The 22,525-nt window shown below is 37.4% G+C and overlaps 1 protein-coding gene across 16 annotated transcripts in view; it reads left to right on the top strand.

The window, feature by feature from the left end:
* The window catches only part of LOC121328165 (dedicator of cytokinesis protein 9-like), a 110,113-nt gene extending 89,144 nt beyond the window's left edge, over positions 1-20,969 (top strand). For 8 of the 16 annotated variants that reach the window (XM_041272709.1, XM_041272703.1, XM_041272700.1 and 5 more), the window contains 21 exons: positions 2,095-2,209; positions 2,665-2,731; positions 3,042-3,089; positions 5,377-5,513; positions 6,606-6,721; positions 6,966-7,103; positions 7,929-8,111; positions 8,485-8,598; positions 9,690-9,905; positions 10,645-10,702; positions 11,070-11,176; positions 13,099-13,221; positions 13,362-13,475; positions 14,101-14,106; positions 14,595-14,630; positions 15,833-15,979; positions 16,666-16,876; positions 17,783-17,973; positions 18,925-19,025; positions 19,168-19,306; positions 20,269-20,969. In XM_041272709.1, the coding sequence (XP_041128643.1) occupies positions 2,095-2,209; positions 2,665-2,731; positions 3,042-3,089; positions 5,377-5,513; positions 6,606-6,721; positions 6,966-7,103; positions 7,929-8,111; positions 8,485-8,598; positions 9,690-9,905; positions 10,645-10,702; positions 11,070-11,176; positions 13,099-13,221; positions 13,362-13,475; positions 14,101-14,106; positions 14,595-14,630; positions 15,833-15,979; positions 16,666-16,876; positions 17,783-17,973; positions 18,925-19,025; positions 19,168-19,306; positions 20,269-20,397 (2,496 nt within the window). In that variant the 3' untranslated portion in view covers positions 20,398-20,969. The remainder of the gene's footprint in view (positions 1-2,094; positions 2,210-2,664; positions 2,732-3,041; positions 3,090-5,376; positions 5,514-6,605; positions 6,722-6,965; positions 7,104-7,928; positions 8,112-8,484; positions 8,599-9,689; positions 9,906-10,644; positions 10,703-11,069; positions 11,177-13,098; positions 13,222-13,361; positions 13,476-14,100; positions 14,107-14,594; positions 14,631-15,832; positions 15,980-16,665; positions 16,877-17,782; positions 17,974-18,924; positions 19,026-19,167; positions 19,307-20,268) is intronic. The other 8 variants (XM_041272714.1, XM_041272707.1, XM_041272711.1 and 5 more) reach the window with 2 other exon arrangements.
* The last annotated feature ends 1,556 nt before the right edge of the window (positions 20,970-22,525 follow it).

The following is a 22,525-nucleotide window of genomic DNA, read 5'->3' as shown; positions in this document are numbered from 1 at the left end:
GTTCTGCGCTAAGTTAAATAAAACGATATTCGGAAGCCATGCTTCATGACAGTCTTTTCTGTGAATAACCAATCAGCTGCTTTCCCTATAGACTGACGTGCTTTCAGCCAGGAACATGCGCTTACCCAATAGACACTGCTGAGGTGAAATGACCCAGGAAGTACAAGTGCAAACAAATAACCCAAGAATAAGGCGTAGAAAGTGAGGGTTTCCTCTCACCTAAAACAGTACCAGATATCGTGTTTTTAAATGACAGTACTAGGCTAGAACATGAGTTTCTTTTAAAACTGCACCTTTTGAGATGTATATAGCTAATGAATGTGCAAAATCGCTAAGATTTACATAATTATGCTGTTTGCTACAATTACTTAAAGATCAATTGATTAGATCCCTTTAAGTATTAAACTTAAGCGGGATTAAAATAATTAATAATAAAATGTTTGTTCATCTAAACTTAGACTCTTTCAGAACTGTCAGAAATTATTTTTTGTAATAGTGCTTTGAAGTGAACCAATACAGCAATCCAAAGTAAAGAGTAAAACTTTCCACATTGATCATTTTAATGTAGCGTAAAAAGGCAAGCCACGTTGTTTAACCAGTGTTCAGTGCCATATTGATGTGAAGGTTTATTTGTGCATCTCCTGCTTGTGTCCATATTGTTTCCACCATGCCCTTCCACAGTCAGCTAACCTTGACTTGTACCGTTGAACCCTCACATGCCTTCCTGCTGGCAGAAAGAGACACTAATGCGGAGGCACTCTGTGAGCATGCTGCGTTTCAGTGGGAAGACTGAGGAGAACTCCCGTGCTGCCCTCAGAAATTGTATTATCATGGACTTCTCCCTGCTCACTGTCCCTGCCTTGTCAGAGAAAATCTTGCATGCTGCTTTTTCTCAAGTATAAAACCCTTCTGTCTCCCCACTACACCTTAAGAGAGTGTCCTTTTGGGAGTGACAGTGTATTTTTTGCTGAGGTTTTTTTCTTTGCCACAGATGTTAAGCAGTTTCCTTAAACTCTGACGCAAAAAATACTGTGTGTACAGGTATTTGCCATACAATGGTGAATATACTGTAAGTTGTGGTCCATTTGATTTAAGGTTTAATTAATCACTTTCATTCTAAAATGAAATTCCTATTTCACGTGGCATTTCATGGTACAGAAATTAACATCTTTCCAAATTCTAAATTTACAGTCTAATTTGAATCTGTATTTAAAAAGGGTGCTGTCTAAGTGTTAGGGCTCGGGGCAGGTTTTTGATTACATGATTCCCATCCAGTTATTTTAATTGAATGGTGAATATTTGATCTTGTACTGGAATTAGGTAGCTTGTTGTGGAAGAATCTGTCCCATAGCCATGGCAATTTTGGTGTTACACTGTTTTGCTGACTGTGGTGACCTATTTCCAATGTATAGAATGGGAGGGGGTGACGTTTTTGTTTTGCATTTAAAGCTGTGCATTGAGCTGAGCTGAATTTTACAGCACTAACTTCGTCTAGTTTACAGTTTAGAGATCCCGAGAGGCTGTAGTAATTTGCTGTGCATCAGAAGTCCCTGGGGTCCATTAAAAACACATGCCTCAAAGGAGGAGTGTTTATGAGAGATGATTTCCATTCTCTGTACTTTTAATATTCTATTGATTCACTGTGTACACGTTTGTTCATTCAGAATCTGGGGTCTGTCATCTCTGTTCTGTCACACTTACTGTTTTACAGACTCACTTTTTTACATACGCCATATGTAGGTCATGAAGATCTGCTTTTTCATGATACTGACGCTGCACTGTAGCTCTAACTGTGTATTTACAGCACCTGCTATCACACACATGTAATACTGCTCAGTGAATTCAATTTCCCAGGCACAGGAGGCACTAGATGTACATACCATGGCAGTACTTTGACAGTACATCTAGAGTGGTATTGAGAGTCTCAAACCTTGGAATGATATCATGTTTCCATTACAGTGAAGTGTGGCCTGTGACTTCTTGTGTTAGTGTCTGGGGTGCTGCAGTGAATTTGCAGTGAGGCGTGTTTTATTTTATTTTTTCAGTCCTGATATGAAATGGCTCTTAAAGACTTTTCATTTTCTCCCCTGTTAGAACCAGCAGAGTGCCACTCTAGGAGGCTCTGTTGTTCGCTGTGACAAACTGGATCAGTCCGAGATCAAAAGCCTGCTAATGTGTTTTCTTCATGTGCTAAAGAGCATGTCGGAAGGTAAGACTAAATTAGTGATGCTGCTTTTTAGCATCTGTTCTGTTTGTGTATGGGGTTTGGGAGATTGAAATTTGTGTATAAAAGATCATCATTTTTAAGAAAGCTTTTGCAGGATGTAATCACTTTGAGAAGACTAGTGAATGAAGTATGTGCGAGTCACGATACAGATGTCAAGCTGTAAATTGTGACAGTCTTCACTGTAGAGGTATTACTGCAATATTATGACAGAACATCTTTTTGCAAAATTAACAAGATTACAGTAGAACAGTCTAATGTATATGTGGTGTATACCATGATTGGAGATGAGTACAGTGTGTCTCCCAATCAATATTTAGTGTTCTTGCAATTTTTGAGGACCGTGTCTGTTTTACCTCCTGGGAGTCTCTGGGGACTGGCCAATGCAGAGTTTTTGAAGCGTGTTTTGATTGATTTAAAGCAACTTCATTTCCTTTCAGATGCTCTCTTTACATACTGGAACAAGGCATCGCCAGCAGAGCTTATGGATTTTTTCACATTAACAGAGTAGGTTTATTTGATTATTTTTATAGCTTCATCAGACATCCCACAAATGCACTGATTGCTATGCACACGTTTACAGTGCCTGTCTGTGTATCAATACTAACAGTTTAGCTACAAAGACATTCACCTGTTCATTCCCCTCAGCACTTTATACTGTACACACTGTGTACATGGTTTAGTATGCAATATAAACTTGAAGTACAACAGCGCCATCTACAGGGTACAGGCTTTCAGTGTGGAAGAGAGGGGAACAAAATTGGGAAAATAATCCTGAACTTTTTTTGTTCTGTTTTTCTTTTTTTTTTTTATACAGAGTGTGTCTTCATCAATTTAGATACATGGGGAAAAGATACATTGCAAGGTAACATGTTGCAGTTTTTTTACTTTGCTGTATTCTTGAGATCTGAAAACACACTGCACCAAACAATGAGAGGATACTCGGAGTGTATGTTAAGCTTGTCTATACAGGCTATCTTTGACACATTTATTTCCAATATGCATAATCAATGCCAAGCCTGTAAAGGAGTCGGTGATGATCACATTGACGTATGCAAGGTTGACAATATTGAACTCCCTTTCTCTGTACAGACTGTAATGTAAGATATTTGGATATTTCCATCACCTGACACTGTATCTGTTTTACATTAAAATGATTCTAGAGGGATGTTGGACATTAATTTCAATTTAGAATTTTGATAACATTTAATATACAAATCTCTGAATAGCCCTTAATTGTTTGGAGCTATGTAAGTTGAAGTAGATAAGATTGTAAAGCAAAACATTGTTATTTTATAAGACTTAACTGTAACATGACTTATTTTTTATGCTAATAATAATACAGGGACACTTAATATGTAAATAGTGGTAAGTTAATTAGAGGACTCAAGAATCTGTAACGTAGTTGTGACCACTTGCATTGGACCATATTCGCAGAGCACTTATCACCTGGCTAAGTTAACATCAGATAAAAACAAAACACTGATGTTAACAAGCTTCAAATAAATAACAGGGGGTTCATTTTAAGAACTCCTATACACGCACCTTAATTGTTTCTTGTTAGTTCTGATAGCAGTTTGTTTGTTTAACAAAAAAAGTGGGCAAACTTCTAGCAGGGTAAATCCTTTATGGATAGGGCCCTTTCAATCACATAGTACCTCGCCTGTACATGTAAAAAAACATGTATTATTCTGTGATTCTTGAGATGTCTCTCTGGTTAACCCTTTGAATTGTAACTGGATGGTTTAATGTTACATACTGGACAACTTAATTTAGTAGTGAACCTTCCCTAAATCTGCAACTCTTGGTCTGTATAGAACGGAGGATTTTAAAGTACAGTTCTTGTTCCAATAATTAAAATATACCATAGATGCCCCCCCCCCCCCCCCCCCAACATCAAAGTGAAGTAGTAAAATGTTTTTACACCAATTGATCTTACCCTCAAACTGAATGAAACTTGTCTGGCTATTCAGAGCATATTCAGTGTCCAGCTCGGACTCGATCATTATCAATGCCTCGACATAAGATGAAGGAAGGAGAATAAAAATGCCAAAGAGTAGCAGACCTGTCGGCAATATTTGGAGGGTTAACTGGGAGGATATGATTGTACAGAATGTATGATGATGTCAGCAGAACTAACATTCAGAATGTTCAACAAATCAGTGAGAGAGAAAAAGCAATGTATTGCCTCATTGGTTTTCCTAACATGGGCTATTTGCCACTCTACCCACATGCAAATATAATTTAATGGTTCTTGCCTGAATTTAATTTAACTTTTTGTTGACTAATGTGTTCACAGGCCTGTTTTGTAATGATAACACTGTCCACTCATTATAACCTCCTTCAACACATTGCACTTCACACGCCACAGAATGCCCACAAGACCCTGGTGGTGGTACAATGTTGGATCTAAATGACAGCCCTTGCTAACCCACCTTCACTTTTCTGTTTTTCACACTTGAATGCTGACAAGTTTAATAATGTGTTTGGCTCCCCTCCCCTCCTGCTTGGGTAAGATTTTAGGTGTTCACATTTTTTCATGTCTCGACTGGCTGTATTTCATCATTCATGCTTTGTCACATATTTCTTTATTTCTTTCTTTTTTTTGAATGTGTGATTTTATTTTGTTTTGTTTTTTAACACCAATCTACGTTGCATGTTTTGGCTTTTGCTGCTTGCTGGTTTGCAAGAATCCACCTCCTTTTTTTGTTTCCTTAATAAAAAAAAGGCATCTTAACAAAATATTCTCCACCCTCCTGCTGTTAGAGCTTTATATCAGATGTAATAGTATGTCGGACAGTGCAGGAGACTTGGGAAGCGTAATGGTTTTATACAGCAATTCCAGCTAGAGCGAACTCTGCTTCAAAGGACTGTCTCAGGGAGGGTGGAGTAATAATATGACACATACTGTTTGTGTATTATTGTGCACAATGTGTATTAGTTTGTGCGTTTTTTTTTTTTTTTAGTTTTTTTTAAATGTTTCATGCAGGAATACAAAGTACTGCCAATGACGCATTTAAAATCGCTGTAGAGATATCTTCATTATTCCATCGCTATTGATGGTTTCTAGAAAACAATAGGCTGCTTACTAACTCTGCTTCGCTGCAAGTTGGCCTTGTCTAACATTGCCTTATGTCCCATTTCCCTGTTAGGAACCAGGAGGGGGTGGGACCCATAGCACATGATCGGAAATCTCAGACTTTGCCTGTGTCCCGTAACAGAGCAGGAATGATGCATGCCAGATTACAGCAGCTCAACAGCCTGGATAACTCTTTCACTTTTAACCACAGTAAGTGCAGTAACCTCCAGACAATCTCCTCTCTGCTCCATACCCTCTCATCGGGGAAAAAAGGAAATCTCCAGGATGCCCACCACAAAACCACCCCAGAGCGAGTCATGGACTGTACATACATAATTACATACATACATACATACATTCTAGGAGCACAATATGAATTGGTATATGAACAGCAACAGGTCTTTTACAGATGAGTGAAATTTATATTTGGAAGTACGCACATCTACATCCTTTTTAGGAACTTGATTATTTGAAATGACAAAAATATACTGATATAATAACTTTAAACTAAAGTAAGAGCGTTTTTGATGGTTCTACATATACGTAGTTTTACCAAGATTAAAACAATCCTTAAAAATATTGAAAGGCCAGTTTAATAAACTGTAGGCCAAGACCTTTACAAAACTCCACACAGGGAGTTTATGCCGCCATTTCAAATAATCACGTCCCCATTGGATATGGCTTAATCCTCATCGGTATTGTACATTCCCTTTAAGTCCATGACCGACTTTGCGCTGGTGTTTAACAACACGTAATAAAGTGACTTTTTCTGTGTTTTCAGTGTAAGAAAGATATCAAGTATACTTGGAATTTCTGTAGACCATGGTAAGAATTAATCAGGTTGATAGCTAGCTTGCAAACTTGAGTAAGCATCCAGTGAACAATGTTATTGTAATTACAGCATGTCTTTCATTTGGGAACGCACCTAGTAGCTCCTCCCCTCTTCCCCATCCACCTGCCCCCATGTGATTATATTATTGCATTCTATTTTATTAAAACTGTTTTTGAAAGAAAGTCCTACGTCTGGTCAGAAACAAACTGTGCCTGGCCATAAAGGGAAGATTTTTGACAATATAATATAAAAAATAGCACCTAATAATCTTTTTTTTTTTTTTTTTTCATTTAATATAATATTGTTTAATAGGAGCTGTGCAGCTTTTTAAAAAATCTTTTTAAGCCTGCTTTTTTTTCTACTATTTATTACATTTTTTTGCTTAAGAAAGATTTATTTGTAATTTTTTATTGTTAGTTAAAGAAAACAAAAAGAATGAATTCACAGTCCTGATACATTTGTCTCTGCAGGCTACAGCCATTCGGATGCAGATGTCCTTCACCAGTCTTTGCTGGAAGCCAATATTGCCACAGAAGTGTGCTTCACTGTTCTGGATACATTGAGTATATTCACTGTGGTATTCAAGGTATGTTATACGACTACTATTGACAACATTCAGCCTTGAGTATGTATTTTCTGAGCATTCTCTTGTGTTTGTTTTGAGTGTGTATATAGAAATATGAGTTCATTTCAATTGTTTCTTGCCCTTTTCTCACTTTTCAACATTCGTGACCACAGGATGTGCTCCAGATCCCATGGTTCATTAAATATGAGTTAACTGTAAATATAAAATTCTCAATTTTAACTTTTTTTTTGTTTTCTCTTTTCAGCCTCAGTTATGTGCTGACCATGGTCATAACCCACTTATGAAGAAGGTTTTTGACGTCCACTTGTGCTTCCTTCGAATCAATCAGTCAGAAATGGCACTTAAGCAGGTCTTTATTTCATTGCGGACATTTATTTACAAGGTGAGTGCCATCCATACTGTTAAGATCAGGTCATTCATTCAGAAGACTTTACTGCATGATAGGAAAACACTGTGTGAAGAACCCTTTAGGTAATGGTGTTGCACTGACTATCTAAGTGCAGTTGTTTGTTACAAAGCATGCCTAAACAAGTGTGATGAAATTAATAATGCAGTATGTAGAAGAAAAGATCCAACAGTGCGATTTAAAACAATTTACAAGGGCTCCCGAGTGGCGCATCCAGTAAAAGCACTCATGTAGTGCAGGATGCTCCCTATAGTCTGGACGTCGCCGGTACGAGTCTAGACTATTCCTTTGCCGGCCGAGCCTGGGAGCTCCCAGGGGGCGGTGCATAATTGGCCAAGTGCCGCCCAGGGGAGGGAGGGCTAGGTAGGCCAGGGTGTCCACTGCGCACCAGCGACATCTGCAGTCTGGCCGGGCGCCTGCGGGCTTGCCTGTAAGTTGCCCAGGACTGTATTGTCTTCCGACGGTGTAGCTCTGGGTGGCTGCATGGTGAGTCTGCAGTGTGTAAAAAAAAAAAAAAAAGCGGGCGGCTGACGGCACACACTTCGGAGAACAGCGTATGTTCGTCTTCGCCCCTCCTGAGTCAGCGGAGGGGTGATAGCGGTGAGCTGAGCTAACAATAATTGGATACTACTAAATTGGGGAGAAAATAACGAAAAAAAACGAATTGGCGACTACTAAATAAAAAATAAATTTAAAAAAATATATACTTTACAGCCTGTTGGGTACTTCTTACTATCTGTAGAGGGACCGAAATATATTCAGAACAAAATACAAACGTTTGTATCTCCGGTTGTTTTCTAGTTTCCGTGTACGTTCTTTGAAGGCCGGGCAGACATGTGCGCTGCCTTTTGCTATGAGGTCCTCAAGTGCTGTAACTCCAAGCTGAGCTCAATCCGAAGTGACGCTGCCCACCTCCTCTACTTCCTCATGAAAAGCAACTTCGACTACACAGGAAGGAAGTCTTTTGTCCGAACACACCTCCAGGTTGGTTACAGCTGCATCCACAGAAAGAATTCTAGCTTTCCTATAAGGCAGGTCATGTTTTTTGGTAGGATTTCGGATATCCTTCCTCCTAGTTTTGTGTACCCAACCCATGGAGATAATCATGCTTCCAAAGAAACACAGTTAGGTGCAATGAAAAAAAGAATGCCTGAAACAATTATTAATGAGCATCTTCCAATTGTCCAGAATATAATTTAATTTAAATTATAAACAGCATCAACCAGCTTTCAGAAAGATGTGTCTTAAATGTATTTTAAGACAAATGGTGTTCAAAGATATTTCATCCCACACACCATGTTGTTTGTGTCCTTGAGCCTGTATTACTGCTGAATATGTGTAACATTTCTTTGTGTAGGTGGTTATTGCAGTAAGCCAGTTGATCGCTGATGTGATTGGAATTGGAGGAACCAGGTTCCAGCACTCTTTGTCCATCATTAACAACTGTGCCAACAATGACAGAACCATTAAGGTAGGTTATTTCCTTGTATGCTGTAGTTCATAGGATTCTACCAGAGCATATCGCTGACAAAACAAAAACTGCTGTAGCAGCCTGTGAAGGAATAAATTTGTCCTACTTTATATGTTTTTTTTTTCACTGTGCTTGATTTTTACCATTCAAAAAACAATATTCTTTAGCTGGTGATGTTGAACGGAAAAGATATCCACCAACCAAACAAAATGCGTCTCAGTGAGCATCTCGGTTTCCTAAATCAGAATCTGCACCATAGCACAGTAAGCAGTTGCAAAATTATCAAAAATGTGTTTTTTGTCTTCATAAACTATTTGAAAGTACCACTGCCAGCTGGGATGTCATTCTTGTGGTGCGCAAACTCTGCTAATTGAGACTAAATTGATTTGATTAAGTCTGATTCGGCTGATGAGTCAAAGAGCTGGTATCCTTGAACTGATGTTCACGTCAGTCAGTCATCAGGGTTTATCTTGTTTGTGTTTTTTTAATGATTAGCTAGAGCAGTGAGATGTAACGTGTTTAATAGTTCAATGAAAAGTCATCTCTGTGTTCTTGTTAAATTGAACTAGTATGTAGTAACCTCTGCATGCTTACTTCAGTGTTTCAGCATACTTTAAGTAGTCTGCAGCACTCTATATGCCTTCATCCGATTTCAAATTGTTACATGTCTCCCACCTTGGAAGAGGAAAGTGTAGAGCAGGTAACCAGTCTTCAAGGTCTGTTATGAATAAAAAAAAGCCCATGGTACCAACATACTTTTGTAGTCAGTTACCAAAACAGCAGTGCACTCTTCCAATTCAGATATTCTAAAAGAACTCTTTGACATCACAAAATAAACATAATTTCTTTTAAAAAGTCTTTGAATGGGATTGTGATTAACTGGGTAGAGCCACAGCACACATCGGCTGGCTTTTGAAATCAAGACACCTCGATCAAGCAGTAGGATAATAATCAGATGCCTTTTATGAGCGTCTGTCTGTATTTGGAGGGTTACGCTTCAGTACCTGTATAACCCTTTGTATTACTATTAGGTATTATGCTTTATGAGGTACAAAACAATCTCACAACTAATTTGTTTTCCTGCTGTTCAGAACACAGCCTTCCCTTCTGACGTGAAAGACTTGACAAAGCGAATCCGGACGGTGCTGATGGCAACGGCCCAGATGAAAGAACATGAGAATGACCCAGAGATGCTGGTGGATCTGCAGTACAGTCTGGCGAAGTCATATGCCAGCACCCCCGAGCTGAGGAAAACCTGGCTGGACAGCATGGCACGAATTCACGTCAAAAACGGAGACCTGTCCGAGGTTGGTACAGTGAACCATTTGCTAGATATTCCATTCCATGTGTTTCGGATGTAGGGCACCGGGTCTTATTTTTGCTATAGCTGTCACATAATGAAATGTTATGTGTAGAAATTGGACAATGTTTTCAAAGTGTTAAACTTATTGTGGCTAATAACGTAACTCCATAAATCTTACCCATTTTGCACTTTGATTAACTACATGTTACTGGCTGAAAACATGTCAGTAAGTAGGGGAAGCAGTTGATTGGTTATTGACAGGAGAGAAGACTGTGACGGTGTCAGGACAATTTCTCTGTCCAGGTAAAATGACCCAGGAAGTGCAATACAGTCTAACAGCATGGCTTGAAAACAATGATTTATTTAATCTAGTTTAGTACCAGATTTCATATTTTAAAATGAAAGTACACATTTGATAAAAAATAGTTTTTTTTCAAAACTGCATATTTGACACATATAATAAATGAGTGCGTGGTGAAGAACAATTATGAACTATTTTGTTAGCTGCAGCTACTTTACCTCTTATTTTTTTATAGGAGATAAGTCTACATTAAAACACACAGAGAAACAAACAAATGTTCCTTATTTTGAAAAAATGATTAATTAAAGACTGAAGAAAGCCGTTGAACAGATGCCCCTTAGTGAAAACATGTTGCAACACAGGCTTACTTACTGACCAGTTAATGTCTTATTTCCTTCCTGATAATTTCCAAAAAATAACATTTGTGTTTTTTATTATTTAGGCAGCAATGTGTTACGTACATGTGGCGGCACTTGTTGCCGAGTACCTTAGAAGAAAAGGTAAGTGTTTTAAAACCTCAGTATTAAGTTTAAAAAAAATATATATATATATATATATATATATATATATATATATATATATATATATATATATATATATGTGTGTGTGTGTGTGTCTCTATATATATATGTGTGTGTGTGTGTGTGTGTGTGTGTGTGTGTGTGTGTGTGTGCCCACTAGGACATACTATACATATATATATATATATATATGCATGTTTACGCTGTAGAACGTGTAGAACCTGTAGAACCTTTTCGACCTAAATATAATTTAGCTGCCATTTTATACCAATTATTCCCTGAGGCCCCACACTGGATCTTTTGATATCTAGTAGAGCATTAACCATACTCTTTTGCCATTGCTCAGGCATGTTTAAACAGGGCTGCTCAGCCTTTCGAGTGATCACACCCAACATCGATGAAGAAGTCTCTATGATGGAGGATGTCGGCATGCAGGATGTTCATTTCAATGAGGTAGGATGTGATAGGTAGACTGCAGTACATTATGTACAGTTGTAAACGGGTTCAACTTTATTTTAACCTTACAGACTTCCCTTTCATGTTCAGTTTCAAATATGGACTGCTTGCTACAGTTCTGCCCAGTCATTTACAGATTTCATCCACAGTAGGTTTGTTAGGCTGCACATTACAATAGGTCAGGTTTGAAAAGATACTTAACCAATTTCTTTCTTGATTTTTCTATGAAAAGTAAATCTGTGAAGAGCAGGCTTGTGGTAGAAAATGTTTGGAAAAAGTAATGGTAGCATAACAACTTGGTCTTCGCTTATAGTGGAGTTGCTAGGGTAAGACCGTGTATATGGTGCTTAATAAATAAATAACAAAAAAAAAAAAACTCCCCATTGAAAAAGTTCAGATTTTACTTTCATTTTAAGCAAGCAGAATAATAATAACATAAATGATTTGACTAGTTCTTTCAACACAAATTAACTGTGATCAAAACCATTCTTGTTAATCCTTCCCCATAAAATAGTAACTAACTTAAAGATAAAATGATTAAAACATTAAATCTACTGCTTGAAAGAAAAGTTGCTTTAACCATAACTGTTTAGGTGTACATATAGTACATATCTGCCAGCTTTGATTAGAGGCCAAGTCTGTCTGATTTAATCAGAGTAAGCACATTAGCTTGTCTATTTTTAAGGCTTGAATAAAGTTCTGTATTAATTAATGTTCTTGGATGTTAAAACCTAAAACACAAACTCAGCGGTTTGATCCAATCCTGATTTTGCCATGAGTTTAATAAGCTTGTTACCTACACACTGAGGCTAATCGAGCTTGTAGTGAGTCTTTATTTCCAGTTATGGAACTGTGACCCTTTAGTAAGTTACACTGTTTAATTGTGTTCCCTTTCAAGATCTCGTTGTGATTATGCCTGTAAGGGTGCTTTTAGTAAGGGAAACAAAATGAGGTTGCAAGGTTAGTACATGAGGCAGATCTTAAATTATCTTCACAGCATTAATTCAACACTTGAAGGATTTGTGGAAAGAAATGAAAAATAATGATGATAAAGGGAAATGGTTATCAACAGTGAGTTTTTTATGAACCTTCTCTGGTGAATAAGTATGGGCTTCAAAGTTTAATGTAAGAACAGTGTTGGTGTATTTTGAAGTCCTGGTCTTGGTAACTCCTATTATGTTTCAGCTTGTGTAAATATTTTGTTGCAACAAGCTGATAGATTATATTGCTATTCAAGGTTATGTGTTTTCCTGGGGTGGGGCTGGGGTGACTGAAGTGCAGTAGTATCTTAACAGGTTTTAATCACTTTCAACACAAACACAACACTTTTGAAGTAAAACTGTAATACAGTGTTTTGTAATATCCCATTGGAGACAGCATTATATGCAGGAAAGGCACTTACTGATTTGTAGTCGTCATGGCATGGTCAAACACAGCCTCCCCTCACAGCTCTGCAAGCACTCCTCACCGGAATACCCCTGCAATTCATTCCACATGATAATATATTGCTATAGGTTAGCCCATTGTGCTTTCATAATTAGCACTGTGCCCACCTGAGGACACACTTTTTTGTGTGTGTATTCTGCACAGTGTCTGTGTTTCATTTCTGAAGTGCAGATACTTGCTTTGCCACTGTGCTATTGGGCCATCCTCACTGCGCTTGTGTGATAAAAACTGTTTTCATATACTCTCCTGGTCCACTCAGGTGCCAAAACTGTTCAAATCCTTGTTCACTGGGACCTCCTTAGAAGCAACAATGGGGAAAATCACAATATAACCTCTGCTTTTAATATGCAAGGGTTTCAACATGCACATTTAACTACCAAACATAATTGCTGAAGCAGTGCTACATCTATTGCACTTAGTTGCTATTCCTGGTGTTTTAGTGCTTCATCCATGGTGGTTTTCTGTTTGAACAGGATGTGCTGATGGAGTTGCTGGAGCAGTGTGCAGATGGGCTGTGGAAAGCTGAGCGCTATGAACTAATAGCTGATATTTACAAGCTCATCATCCCCATCTATGAGAAACGCAGAGATTTTGAGGTACTGGCTTTGTGTGCACAGACGTTAACTGCTTGTAGAAAATCATGTTCAGAGCTTCAGTTGTAATGTTTGGTGAAGCACAATTACCGTGATCCTAGAATTGCTTTGCTGTTACTTTTAGTTTTTTTTTCTTCTCGTAGAAACTTGCCCACTTGTATGACACGCTGCACCGTGCTTACAGTAAAGTGACAGAGGTTACCCACACAGGGAAAAGGCTTTTGGGAACATACTTCCGAGTTGCCTTTTTTGGACAGGTGAGTAAATAAGAACATGGTGTTGGGTGGAATTACTTTGTAAATAGCTTGGCTGACAACTGAACAGTTTCTTCTGCAGCTACAAGAACCTTAAAAAATAGAATTCCAGTTTTGACAGCTGGTTGTTCATGGTGTGAACTGTACATCTTCAAGAAAATCCATCACTGACCAGTTTTCCCTGGTTGGTTAAAAATAGTCGCCATATGTCAATTTATATATCTTGTGGTTTGTCCTAGGTTTATTACCACACTGTGCGCATGACTATAATAGCTGGGAATGCTAATTAAAGCTGTGCTCCATCACCAACTTTGCCTGTATTTTTCAATGGTATTGGATGATCCAGACCTTTACTGGTACACTTTAATAGGCTAGTTCTGCTGTTGAGAAATCAAAAGGGCTTTATTGGCATTTTAAAAATGTCCCATATTTAATGATTATATTTTTCTGTATAGGTTTCCAAAGAGATACTTAGAAATTCAAGTTTTGTATTTGGATGTGTTCACTTAGGATATAATTTAAAAATGGTGTAGTGAGACCCAAGTTTTTTCAGCAGTCAACCCCATCATGCATTTCCTCTGAACTATCATAATAAAACTCTTTATGCTTTTTTCTGTCTTCCTTTAAGGCAGCGGTAAGTTTTGCAATGGCCCTCTAACAAACCTTAAGCAGCCTAAATGCTTTTATTTTGGTGTGCTATTTTGCTTCTAGAAAAGTCTGCTTTTTTTATTTTTTCAGCCATAATGTTGTTCTTTAAAGTTCACATCAGTTGCATTGACTTGTTCTGCAGCTTGCTATGTGAGTAGTAGCAATGCATGTAGCTGAAAAGTGCTGTAAAACTGTTGCCCTTCTCTGCTTTGCATTTGATATTTGTATGTCTTTGACTTCATTAATATATGTTGCTGGTTTGAGTTGCTGCTGTTCAGATGTTATGTTGAAGCATTAAAACTATTTGCTTGTTTTTTGTTTTTAATGCAGATTTTGTGATTGTGCCATGATGTGTCTTGTTCATAGTTCTTTTACATTTTAGTTTACGCAATTAGCTTTTGTCTACCAGGTACTTGCATCCAAAATACTAGAAATAACTTTTGTTTTGTTCTTTATTGTTTTACAACCCTGTAGCAGTACCAGTTTACTGACAGTGAGACAGATGTGGAGGTAAATGAATGTTAGCAAAGCAAGTAATGCAGTAATCGTACTGCAATAAGCTTATGGTTTTGATGTGATTCTGTGAGTGTAGTCAGAGTCCACACCCCACCTGTGTTCCATTATCTCCCTGTAGCTCATCCATTTCAGCATTGGTTTGTTTTGTTTGTTTTTTTCCATTTTGTACCTGGAACATACATATTTTTTTTTTTCTTAATACCTTGGATCGCAACATTGTTTTACGTAAGTGTGACATTTTATTCATTCCTCTAAACTGTCTTTTAAAAAAAAAAAATGACATTGCTAAACGAGTTCAACGGGTATTTTCATAACGTGCGTGAAATGGATGTTACATCAGTTTTTTTTTTTTTTTTTTTTTTTTCTGAAGTAGAAAAGTAATTCCAAACTGGTAAAGGTTCCTCCTGTAGTACTGTGCTGTAGAGAGATTTAACAAAATTAACTTGGGTATAGTTCCTAAGGTGCCAACGCAAGGATGATGAAAACACACATTGCTATACAAGCTGTACCCATCAAACTCAACCAAAAGTCTGTGTTATCATTTTATAAAATATTTTGCTGCTTCGGTTGGTTAAACTATTTATTAGCTTGAGGTTTCATGTTTTAAATCAGCATGGACAATATTTTGCGTTTTTGTTTGTTTAATGTTTTGTTTTGCAATTTGTATTATAAAATCCACAGATATCTTGCATGTTGAAACCTACACAGGATTTTCTTTTCAAGAAAATACAGAACAGTTCAAGGGTCAATTGGTTTATGCTAGCTTGTGTTGTGTTACCAGTCTCATGGATGGAAGTATTCTACATGTAACGTATGGATACCCATGTAAAAAAATAAATTAAAAAAATCTATACGTCAGGGACTCTGCTTTCTGTCAAGGCCAATATTTGTACGTTGAACTAGTACCACTTTATTTGCCATGACACTATGTGGTTCACTATCTACAAAGGTGATTTGCTTGTAGGACTTCGGGTTTAAGCCCTTCAGCCCTGAAATTAATTACATTTTTATTATGTTAATTTTTTAATTATCTGATTTTATGTTCCATACATGTTGTTCTTCATGTTTGATTTATATTCACTGTATTTGAAACATACATTGTGGCAATCAAATGGAATGGATGATTGATAGATCTCTAGTCTTTGAAGCTGTATTATTAATATATTTTCTGGGATCACCATTCTTTTATTTTGCAGGGATTCTTTGAGGATGAGGACGGCAAAGAGTACATTTATAAAGAACCCAAATTTACACCCCTGTCTGAGATCTCCCAAAGACTGCTTAAACTCTACTCAGACAAGTTTGGCCAAGAGAATGTAAAAATAATCCAAGATTCTGGGAAGGTAAGGGGAATGTTCTCTTCCCTTTAACTGTGGTGCAGTACAAGGGAGTAAAGCTCTGAACATGCCAGCAAAGTCCAAATTTCATGAGATAACTGGAATAGGATTCATCGGTGATATGACTGCTGTGTTTATGTAAATTGGGCTTTGCAGTGCCATTTACGTCATAATTTTTTTCAAAAAGCATTTTCACATGCTTTGCCTAAGTCATAAACTAGTTAAGTGAAACTTGAGCACACATGTTTAATCATGTATTCCTAGTGTAAGTTTGCCTAACATATAAAATTCTCATTAAATAAAAAGGTTTTTGGTTTAGTCAGTGATCCTGTCAAGTTATTCCAGACTCTTTTTTTTTTTTATTCTGCCAGTTTCACATAGTAGATATTTTCATTTGAGACTTGACCTGTTAAGGATCTCCCATCAGCATTCTTTGGTATGGGGTGGGGGAGCAGCAACTGCTTAATCGAAGGCAGTCATTAGTTGACTGTACATGTTGCATTTAATCTAATAATAATCTAATAATCAGAAACAGGCATTATAATATTACATGCACCCAGATATGTTAGCAATAATAATTTTCCCTGTCAAAAATAAAAATGTCTTGGATTTATTAGTTTATATCTTGGCTTTAGTTGAGGTTCATGCATTGTCTTTTTCTTTAACCAAGTGTGTGTGTGTGTTTTTAACAGGTTAACCCAAAAGACTTGGATTCAAAATTTGCATACATTCAAGTCACCCACGTGACTCCTTTCCTTGAAGAGAAAGAGCTAGTTGACAGGAAGACGGATTTTGAGAAGAGTCACAATATCCGGCGTTTTGTGTTTGAGATGCCCTTCACAGGATCGGGGAAGAAACGAGGAGGCGTTGAAGAGCAATGCAAAAGGAGGACCATCCTAACGAGTAAGTGTTGTTTTAACAGGAATTGTACCATCTACTGTATTACGAGTATGAAGTGGACATTCAGTTCCAAACGGTTTGTATCCAATAGACGTCTTCACACTTGAAAACCATTGGTCTTCAGAAACTGTTGCTGCAACATGTTTCTGCTTGAAACTACTGAGAAAGATTATGTGATCAAACCCTTTGACTGTATTTGAGTAATTTGGGATGTCTCAGCGTGATAATAATGCTTTTTAAATAAATAATTAAGCTGGTAAATGCCTGAGACTGATTGTTTGCTAAATGTCATTGATGGTGTGACTTTGTTTTACGTCCGTCAAAATACGCTTTATCAGCATTATCTGATTAAAGCCATACACCATGTGTGCAAAATGAGTATTTTATTGTTTTTACCAATCTTCTCTTGCAGTCAGGGTACTGTTATCTACAGTCATATTTTTTGTTCCCACTTGTGCATTACATTGTCAAGGTTAGTAAAATGTGTGCCTGTGCTTCTAGATGTTTTATCAATGTTATTATTATTTTAATTGTGCTAATATAAAGTGTATAATATACAAACAAAAGGCCTGTACTAGTCCTTGGGTTTATCTTTGACTTGAAATTACATCTTGTACTTTTTAAGAACTGGAGGTTTTTATGTACTTTTTATGTCTGTAACACTGGATTGTTTGTGTGCACTTCATTAAAGAACAGTGGTGTAGGCTCGGTTGTTTACCAAAACCCAGGTTTTAGAAAAAAAAAAAAAAAAAATTATTAAAATGAAGATCCCCAAAATATTTTCCTGTTAGATCCTACGTGGGATCAAATCTGAATTACAAAACATTTATATTGGTTCTATAACGCAGTTCAAAGAGTTAACTGTTCATGAGGTAGTCATTCACAAATATTTTTTTCATTTCATTCTAGCTACGCACTGTTTCCCGTATGTAAAGAAGAGGATAGCTGTCATGTACCAGCACCACACAGATCTGAACCCCATTGAGGTGGCTATCGATGAAATGAGTAAGAAGGTGGCAGAGCTGAGGCAGCTTTGTTCCTCTCCTGATGTTGACATGATCAAACTACAGCTGAAGCTCCAGGGTAGTGTGAGTGTGCAGGTAAGGACTTTCAGCTCCATAAAAAAGAAAATCACTAGAGAAATAATTTAGGCCATCCAGGTGTTTAAGGACTGCTTTATGTATTTCTTTCAAAGAAAAGAAAATGCCCTGCGAAATTTATAAAGAAACGATATATTTATTAAAATTTTATAGAATATTAAACAAGCGCTAGGGGGTCGCGGTAGCATCCGCTACTGGCGCGAGGCGTGGAGTGCCTCACTCACGTCCCTACGTGGGCTGGAGGATTCCAACGGTCAAGCTCAGGTCCGTTAAGGTGACGGCTGCCGACTGTGGACGGTAAATTCCACAGACGTGGCTGCGACGTATCGAGTTGGCTGACTCAACCTGCGAGACGTACCGCCTCGGATCACTGACACGTCACATTTGGAAGACAGCATGTGTTCATCTTCGCCACTCCTGAGTCTGGCGAGGTGGGGGTGGTACACAAGTGAGCGGTGGAGTGAGCGCCACCCCCCCTAAATCGTCATTGGCTATTTCAAACTGCGAGAAAAACAGAAAAAGAAAAACTTTTTATAATAATTAATAATTTATGTAAATTTGACGTTATGCACTAGACTGAACTATTGAATACGTATCCATAGGAACTTGTGTCCAGGCATAAATAAGTCCAGATTTAGGACAGGAGTACCCCCCCCCCCCCCCCCCCCCCCCCTTCGCCCCCCCCCACATTTAAAATACAGTAGATTTTTGGACCTGGTAGCAAGTCAGTTTTGATCTAATGTTTATGACCTTGCAAGATGTGAGGTTGAAAGTGGTTCAGTTTGTGGGGTCAGGTTCCTGATCTCGGATTATTCCTATAACTAATAGAAATTTGCCATTGTAAAATGATGGAGGCACTTCACACCCAATCATCTTTATTAAATGACATGTTATTGAAATGTGGAATTAATAGTAATGGTTCTTCACTTTCTCTTCCCCCCCCTCCCCAAGGTAAATGTCGGCCCATTAGCATATGCAAGAGCTTTCCTAGATGACGCCAGTACAAAGAGATTCCCTGATAATAAAGTGAAGCAGCTAAAGGAGGTGTTTAGGTGAGTTTCAGTTCTCTTTGACCTTGTAGAAACGCTCGTAACAAGCTGTGATTTGTTGTAAAAGGTAGTTACGTTATTTATGTCTGCCACTCAATATAGGGGTGGAGTTATATATGTCACTGAAATGTTTGTTTATTTGCAGACAATTTGTGGAGGCCAGTGGTCATGGTTTAGGGATAAATGAAAGACTAATTAAAGAAGATCAGTTGGAATATCAGGAAGAAATGAAGGCCAACTACAGAGACATGGCAAGAGAGCTTTCTGAAATTATGCACGAGCAGGTATGTTTTGCTGCTTATCCGTAACTTAAAATTCTTACTATAGACTTACTGTAAAACTGAATGTGTTTTCTAGTTCCTCTTACACCCAATGCTGTTAGATCATTTTTTAGTCAAAACAGTGTATCTTACCAAATAAACCACAAACTATGCAATACTTACTAAAAACAAGCAAATAACAAACTGTATTAGCCATTAGACAGGGTGAACAGTGTTTTTGATGGAAGTCACCTTCAATGACTCTAGAATAGATAATGTTAAGACAGTACCTATAGTAATGTCTACCATAATAATGGTACCCTGGTAGCTTAAAGGTATTGGTATGTGTTCCTTTTTAAATAAGCTGTGTTCATTTAGTTGAGGCATATAGAAGCGTATGTTGTTGAATATATCAACTAACTGAAGTGTTATCTTTTTTCCTTCGTGCTCTCTTGTGCTAACATGAACAGATCGGATGGTAATATGGTGCTTTTCTTGTCGTACTTTTGCATACTGTGTATCATTTTGTTTGAATGTGCAATGTTTATTTGTCCGGTTTAATATTTTACACTCAAACATATTTTTTGTTGTTTTTTGTAAAAATCAAGTTGGTTAGCAAACAGTGCTCCTGAATCGGCAGTGAAAAATGGGGGTACTAGTTATTGGCATCATTATTCCACTTAGGCCCAACAGTGCCCAGTTGTTTCGAACTTGACCCTCATCTCTCTGTGGCACCAAAATTGTCAGAATTAAATGAGTTTTGCTGCTTCATAATAAGAAAATGGGTTCATTTCCACGTCTCGGTCATCGCTGGACTAGATCATCATAAATCGGAATACCACGTCATCTCATAATGGCACAAGTAAAATGGGCCAATAGCTGTGAAATAGGCTTGACAAATGTCAGGATGTTTGTGCGGTGCTGAAATGTTAAAGGAGCAGGTCAGATTTGTGGAGTGCTGACTCATTTTCCATTATTATTTTAAGATTTCTCCCATTGAAGATGGGATGAAGAGCAGCGTCATGCCGAACTCACTTCATATCTTCAATGCCATCAGTGGAACTCCAAGCAGCACCACAGTCCATGGGGTCCCCAGCACATCTTCAGTCGTGTGACAGCAACATGCAGTCTGCAACGCAGAGAGATACATTTTAATATTTAAGAACTCCTTTTTTCTTTTTTTAAGTTATTGCTTGCATTCTCTGGATTTCTCCAAAGCTGAATATTGGGCATGTGCAAGCAGGTAAGTGTGGTGAAACCAAAAAGGTATTTGGAGTCCAGCCTCCTGTGTACCATGTCTTACTTAGGAATAGAGTGTATGTCTTGTAAAGAGGACCTAATGGATATTTTTATGCCAGTTTACACAAATCTGTATTATTCTGTACATAAGTATTAACATTAGGTTAATCAAGTAGGTTTTCTGGACAAGGAGAAGGAGGGTGTAGAAAAAGCAACAAAAAAGGGTATTTTGAAAGCATATTTGAAACGTACTTCTTATTTGAAAGCTATTCTGTATATTTTACATATTAAACTGTAACTGTATTGTGTTCTTGTGTAGTGTTTCCTGTGGAGACTTCAGAATGTGGATTTTAAGCAACAAGAACACTTTATGCATGTAATTAGTCACCTTGTTCTAGCATATTGGGAAATTATTTTGTATTAATGGGCCTAAAAATCTTGTCCATACTTTTTGTATGTATCCAAGTGTATTAAACATGTCTGCTCTAGAACTGGATGGTCAGAATGTCAGATGGGAGAATGTATTAATGAACATTTATTGCACAATGTGTATTGGTCCTTATGTAATGTTCATTGGTATATTCCAAACTTAACGTACATGAAGATGTATATTTCTACGCATAAAATTGTCCTATTTTAAAGAATCTTCCCATACACGTTTTAGCCTTCTGCTTTAAACACTGATTGTCTTAAGACAAGTGTATAACATGCTAGATCAAATTCTATGTGTATTCTTGTATATAAACAAGTGCAATATTCGTCTTTCAGCAAGGTGTCTTTGCAATATTTGGTTCATACACTGTAATGATAACGTTCATCCTTTTGCCAAAGTGATGGAGTATGTGACCAGTGACAATGCATACTGTGGAATTGGTTGTTGTAATTTAAGTCTTTTACCATTTTAATGTACTTTTAAAACCATTAAGTAATTTTATATTTGGGAAGTAAGTTTTTTTTTTTTTTTTTTTTTTTGTATTATTATTTAACTGAAAAAAAACTATTTTATTGTATTTAAATTATAATGTTCCCTAATGCATTTATTTTAATTAAATCACTAATTTCTCTGCAGATTTTCAAGATTTGTGATTTGTTGGGTTTGTTTTTTAAACAGAGAATCTACCAAAATGCTAAATATCGAGTTGGATAGGTGGTGGTTGTATTTAAAAAATGGACCCTGCATTGAAATGTACAGTTCAACATTGTGTAGACCGGGTAGTGTTCAAATATGCTGCCTGCTTCAAGCCTGTTCTGAGCTACGGCACAGTAGATCATTTCAGCTGGGACAGTAATAATACAGCTGTTTTTTAAATTCAAGTGTTGCCTCGTCAACAAAGGTTCTTTACGTTCGCTTTCTTACTGGTACCGGTAACCTACGGTAACTCCCAATGGAAAACATGGAAGCAGCTAAATTCTGCTGATATATCTAGTGACTTAATTCAAGAACAACAATCTGAACTAGATAAAACAGAAAGGCAAATAAACATTTCTTTTATGTTTTTTGAAAGAAATTCTGCCTTTTTGTTTTACGTTTTCTTGATACGACTGGAGGGCAACTTATCTTTAGCAGCCTTCGTAGAAGCACAACTGCATTCAGTGTCGCAGGCCTTACCCACAAAGAATGTATAACCGCATGATTAAAACAATAAGAGGTAGCCCTGCAACACATATAAATACAAATAAAACTGGTCTTCCATTGTATTTGTATTGTATGCAGTTATTTAATACCGCCAGCAGGATTCATTTATTTGAGAAACAGCAGTATTTAGATTCTTTAGAATGTTGTCGCGCAACTACAGGTGCTCAATTCAGCTGCGTTGACATAGAGTTATCATACTGCGTAACTGGCTAACATATCTGAAAGAAGTTCCCCACATCTTACTGTTTTTCTTTTCCAAACTGTATTTGCCAAAAGTAGCATGCTTGTATTGCGTTTAAGTGACTAGCTGTGTCATAGAATGTGCAGTGCTTTTCAGCTTGATGTATCAATTGTCACTACTTGTGGAG

The sequence above is a fragment of the Polyodon spathula genome, chromosome 15, assembly GCF_017654505.1.
Source record: "Polyodon spathula isolate WHYD16114869_AA chromosome 15, ASM1765450v1, whole genome shotgun sequence".
In the NCBI taxonomy this organism is placed as follows: domain Eukaryota; kingdom Metazoa; phylum Chordata; class Actinopteri; order Acipenseriformes; family Polyodontidae; genus Polyodon; species Polyodon spathula.
The sequence above is the reverse complement of the archived record's forward strand: the minus strand, read 5'-3'. Positions and strand labels throughout refer to the sequence as shown.